The 5,675-nt window shown below is 34.5% G+C and overlaps 1 protein-coding gene across 2 annotated transcripts; it reads left to right on the forward strand.

Annotated features, from left to right (window-relative positions):
* The first annotated feature begins 977 nt into the window (after positions 1-977).
* Positions 978-5,468, forward strand: LOC100793357 (repressor of RNA polymerase III transcription MAF1 homolog). 2 transcript variants are annotated; one of them, XM_014763402.3, is made up of 11 exons: positions 978-1,153; positions 1,280-1,374; positions 1,456-1,526; positions 1,622-1,671; positions 1,831-1,904; positions 1,997-2,059; positions 2,418-2,505; positions 4,590-4,652; positions 4,726-4,805; positions 4,913-4,984; positions 5,075-5,468. In XM_014763402.3, the coding sequence occupies exons 2-11, from the start codon at positions 1,343-1,345 to the stop codon at positions 5,154-5,156; spliced, it is 675 nt and encodes a 224-aa protein (XP_014618888.1). In that variant the 5' UTR covers positions 978-1,153; positions 1,280-1,342; the 3' UTR covers positions 5,157-5,468. The 2 variants fall into 2 exon arrangements, with proteins under 2 accessions (XP_014618888.1, XP_003536641.1); XM_003536593.5 differs by having other exon boundaries at positions 979-1,153; positions 1,276-1,374.
* Positions 5,469-5,675: the final 207 nt, after the last annotated feature.

Raw genomic sequence — 5,675 nt, forward strand, 5'->3', positions numbered from 1 at the left:
AGATAAAATGACAAAATTCTGAAAAGAGATAGAGGGAAAACGTAAATAGAAAAAAACTTAAAAGAAAGAAAGAAAAAATGACAAAATTCTAAAAACAAAGAAAGAGAAAAAAAAAGAAAGAAAGCAAAAATGATAAAAATCTGAAAAGAAAGATAAAATGAAAAAAATTTAAAAAACGTGTTTGGTTTGGTTGTTTTTTGTTTTCACTGAAAATAGAAAATTGTGATAGAAATGCGTTTGTTAAATTTCTGTTTTTATTTTCAGTAAAAATATTTTCCCAAACAAAAAAAAATTGTAAACAATAAAATCTCGTTTTAAGTTGAATCTAAAAATCTCATTTTGGATAAAATAAAAATTCGGTGGTAAGGAATGTAATTTTAAACAAATATAAAAATACATCTCCTCTTAAAAACGCATTTTCAATATGTTTTTATTCGTTAAAAGCAGAAAATAAAAAGTCAAAATAAACATATTTTCAGACTTCTAATCTTTTGAAAATAAAAATTGAAAAGATAAACCAAACATACCCTAATATATAATAACATATAATAGGTGTCAACCAAGGGTAAAAATCTATTTTTGCTAGTCTAAAGATTTTATATATAGATATTTATTATATCATAATATGAAAAACATAAAAGAAAACGTAAATAGAAAAAATAAAAAAGAAAGAAAGAAAAAATGACAAAATTCTGAAAAGAAAAAGAGAGAAAACATAAATAGAAAAAATTAAGAAGAAAGAGAAAATGACAAAATTCTATAAAAAAGAAAGAAAAAATGAAAAAAATATGAAAAGACTAAAATATCATAACATATAATAGGTGTTTTCTATATTCTAACATACAGTAGGTGTTAACAAATAAGAAAAAGAAAAATATATTTTTGTTAGTCTAAAGATTTGATATATAAAGAAGAATTATTAAAAAAAATAAAAAATATACAGAGAAGTCTAAAGATTTTATATATAAATATAGTAGACGTCCACCAGGCTCAATCTCATCCACATCTCAAATCAAAAGCCGAATATTCTAATTTCACCGCTTCGAAATCCATTCTTTATTGCCAAAATTTTGAAACCCTAATATCCCAATTTCGCTGGTGATCTTTCCAAAGCGTCATCAAACCAAACAATTTTTCGTCATATCTGTCTCCGGTACTTTCCTTTTCCTCTCTTGTTCCCATTCTTTTTGTGACGCTATTTTTTCGTGCATCTCCAATGCTTGAATGTCTTGAATTGTTTCGAACTGTTCGCAATTTCTGATTGCTTTAATCAAGCAAGGAGAGTCGCTTTGACGGGAAGCAAGGATTTCCGCTGCAATTGGAATCGTCGGATCAATTCGTCATGAAGTTTCTGGAGTGTTCTGCTTTAGATCGGTATTTGTAATTTCAAACGAATTTGAATTAACTTATGTTGAATAACTCTGGTATATGATAGTCTCGTAAAAACGTTTTCAGGCTTAACGATTTCTTGGGTAATTTGAATCTGGGAGAACGTACTATCAAAGGATGCCTTGAAGCCTATAGTTGTAAGGAGGAACAAGTGAGTTTTTAAACATTTTTTTTCTGGTTCTGGTCCAGTAATTAATAAATTCTACTGTCTTTTTTTTTTTTTTTTCCATAGGCAAACATGCTGGATCGGATAAAAAACTCTCTATCAGTTTGGAGACAGAGGTAGACTGATGCAATGTATATTGCGTCTCTCACTTCACTGTAAACTTTGCTCTATAAGCTGTTTTTTGAATGTTAAAAGTAGAATTAAGTATATAAATAATTCTACATGGAATAAGCCCATCAACTGATTAATCATTATGTGAACCTTTTCAATTTCAGATTCTTGATTATCTTGGGAAATCATCCGACACTGATTCCTCCTCACCAGATCAAACCTTATTAACCAGAAACAGGTGGCCTTTACTATCTAGATAGGTTCAGGAAAGTGAAAATCAGCCCCGAAGTCTCTTTTAAATGTTCTTTATTTTTTGTTCTTTCATTCCAGCCGAAAGACATTGGTTTACCTGGTTCTTACCCTGTATCACATGTATCCCGATTATGACTTCAGGTACCTCAGTATTTTATGATGCATCATAGATATTTCCCTATTATTATCTATTATCTATATTATAATTATAATATTATAAAAAAGGAGGATTATGGGTAATGCCACTGTCAGCTTTGTTGGCGACATGGCAACCCATTATATAATCCTTTTTTTTATTGCGTTGGGAGTGTTGTCAAAAGGATTGACAGACAGTTCAGAAAACTGTTGCTCTAGAAGCTGAGAGTTCAAGTCTCTCCATTTCCCAAGTTTTCTTGTCATTTAAGTGTTTGAATAGTTTTGCTTTAACTTTGTGATTCTGCTGGAACATGCTTATGTTTTTCCCCCCCCTATAATACCATACACGTATAATGGTTTTTAGTGCAGTTAAAGCTCACCAGTTTTTCGCAGAGGAATCATGGGACAGCTTTAAGCAGATTTTTGATACCTACATGAATGAAGCTTCAAAGGTGCTACTATTGTTTATGTCTTGTTTTAAGAATTCTTTTTATTGTTTGCATTGCCCCTTAGGTATTTGATATGCTGAAATCTCATAGGCATAAATTAAATAAGGAAACAAAGCATGAATTATAATGAAATGTGGAAATGGAAACCACTACTAAGGGTTCATTTGATACACCATAAGGCACATCACAAAGAGAACAACACAGAACAAACACAAACATTCTAGTTACTCAACAATTCTTTGTCTTTTACATTGTTTGATCGACAATGAACAACACAACCAAAATAATATAAAATTTACTTGAATGCCCTTTTTATTATTAGTTAGCTAAAAATAATTTATATTATCAACAGAACATTATATAATGCAAAATACACCGCGTGTTCATTCTTCCCTTTACCCTCTTCATCACCCATCTACCGCAGAGAGTTTTACAGAACTTGTTTGTGGATTTGCTATACACATGGGATGCCAAGAGGTGCCTAAACTAAAATCCTACGTTGAGAACTAACACCAGTAAACTCCACCCAAAAAAAATTCTAAAAAAAAGTCCTTCCAAAGAATGCAACCCAAAGGAGGAGAATTGAGTCAATGGATGCCAAATTGCCAATAAAAAAAAATATGGAGAGTAAATTGGCTACAAAACATACCAAACTTGAGACTATGAGAACTAGTTGAGGTCTGGACAACAAATACCTTGGTGAGTTTGATAATGATAGATGAACCACCTAAGTGCAGGTCAAAGAAGTGTTATCAAATGGCGGAAATGGCGGCGCTATGGTGGTTTTGCGTGGCGGAAATTTGAAAAAACGCCACCGAATAGCGGTGGCGGGTTTACAATGGCGGTGCCATGGCGGTATAGCGGAAATAGCGGGTTTTTTTGTTTTTTTTTGCGCGGTAGGAGTTGGGCTGACCCGACCCAACCCTACCCGTTATTTTATTCAAAAGCGCAGCGGGGAAACGCAGCACAGAACGCAGCACGCGACCAGGAACGACACCCCGCACCCAGCAGCGACCCCGCACACAGCAGCCACCGTGCACCCAGCAGCGATGACCCCGCGGCCTGCACGCACGACCCAGCAGCGACGAGCACCGGCACACGACCTCGTGACGGCGACGAGCACCGGTGACGACCCCGCGAAGGCGATGCCGCACCGACCCCGCACCCTCACGAAGGCGAACGTCACGGCGCAGCTTCAGTGTGGTGTGCTTATTTTTTTTGTTTATTTTTTTTTGCTATTTGACACCCGTTTTTGATGTCTACAGCTTTTCTTTTTCGTTTTTCTATTTGACACTCACTTTTTGTTTTTGATAGTCCCATTTTTATTTTTATTTTCTATTTGACACCACGTTTTTTTTTTTTCTGTTCAGTCCTCTTTTAAATGGCTGAACCATCCGCCATTTTCCGATACGTCATCCGCCATATTTTTATGGCGGATTTTTGACTTTCTGCCATTAACAACATTTGGTCAGAGGTAGCAATTGCCGAAAGAGAGAGATTTTTAATAGTATGATTCTAAGTAGAGCGTAAAGTGGATGTGATAACCATAGAGCACTAATCCTTATTCTTATTAATACTAGAATACCAGATTCCTAATCTTAATTAAATCTGGAAACAAATGGTGACATATGGAATGGATTTTAGGAGATTATCCTTAGGAGAATTTCAAACATACTCTCTAATACTCTGGGGGTTTTGTAAGTTGTAACTGCTCACATTTAATTTTATAATAATTTATTTTCAAATCAAACATCTTATATTGTTATGCTGTTGCACATGTTATGTTCTTACCTGAGTGGTTTACTACTCAGACTATAGTAGAAGTAGAACATCTGCATCATTAGGTATCTTAAGATTCTCACGGATTGAAAAAGGCATAATGTATCCCCCTATAATGAAAACATCTTTTCTTGATTCAGAGCAATGGAGATGTTTGACATTGACAATAATGTGAAATGATATTCTACATATCTCATTCTCTCTGTGGCTCTTTTGTTGCGAAAATTACTGTATGTTACGTGATAATAATGATTAGTTTTCCTGTAGTGAGTTTCTTAACTACGGTTTTGGTTGACTTGTCTATGCAGGAATGGGCTGAAACTGTTGGGAGTGCTTCTTTGCTGGACACCTTGTTCAAGGCCCTTGATGAGGTATGGTTTCTTTAAAATGTGAATAATATTTGAGATATATCAAGATGCACTTCTGTGATACCTTGTGGTGCAGGTGGTGAAGTTAGTGGATTCTGAAATTTACGGTTATGTCCCTGATTTCGAGGCAAATCCATTACTAGAGAGTGGAGCAATGTAAAGTTATCTTTGACTCATAAACATAAAAGTTAAAATTGTTATTACCATCATTTTGTCTATTATAGGTTATTCCAATAAATAACTGTCTTTTCTATTTGCTACAGATGGTCCTTTAATTTCTTGTTTTATAATAGAAAGCTTAAGCGGATTGTATCTTTTCGATTCAGTTGTTTTAGGTGAGTTGGAAATTTCCTTTGATCTCTATTTCTTAATCTACTTTTTGGTTGCATCTATATTCATCCCTAGCACGATGCTGTTTGTGGCAGTAACTTAATTGCTGAAGGACTGCTTATTGATGATATACACAATGAGTATGATGAAGAGATATTTGCTGACATGGATATATGAGTCACTTCTACCTCAATTAGTTAGCATATGAAGACTTCTGATCCTCCCATGTGTAGTTCTGTTATATATGATGGTTTCAGATGCGTTGCTCTGTAAATCAAAGACCGTTTCAGTGTGGCCCGAGTCGTAGATATAGCATATGTATCTTCCCGTATGCATATAGTATATTTAACATCTGTATCTTCCTCCGATGCACATCGTAGATTTGGAATCTGTATCTTCCTCCACTGTTAGGACACACCTCTGGTGTAATATTAGCAAAAACATACTTATTTGAAATTGGTGCAAGGAGTATTGGATATTATTAGGTTACATTCATCTGAAAATGATGCTTCTTTTTCCTCCGTAATTTGTTTCCGGTGGGTTAAGGCAAGGGTGCCTCGAGCGACACAGAATTTATTGATCAATAGTTGCGTTTCTAGCAACTTTGATGCAAGATTGGATTTCCTCAGAGCTAGGCTTTTCTTGATATATCTATATTCAATGGGTTAATATTGTAATGTATTTAAAATCCGGGGC

This window comes from Glycine max, chromosome 10, assembly GCF_000004515.6.
Source record: "Glycine max cultivar Williams 82 chromosome 10, Glycine_max_v4.0, whole genome shotgun sequence".
In the NCBI taxonomy this organism is placed as follows: Eukaryota; Viridiplantae; Streptophyta; class Magnoliopsida; order Fabales; family Fabaceae; genus Glycine; species Glycine max.

Excerpts from the sequence above, each read along its gene's own strand:
- LOC100793357 (XM_014763402.3), top strand. The coding sequence starts at position 1,343 with ATGAAGTTTCTGGAGTGTTCTGCTTTAGATCG. Across the intron at positions 1,672-1,830 it reads CTATCAGTTTGGAGACAGAG|ATTCTTGATTATCTTGGGAA; the intron begins GTAGACTGATGC and ends TTTCAATTTCAG. Across the intron at positions 1,905-1,996 it reads ACCTTATTAACCAGAAACAG|CCGAAAGACATTGGTTTACC; the intron begins GTGGCCTTTACT and ends CTTTCATTCCAG.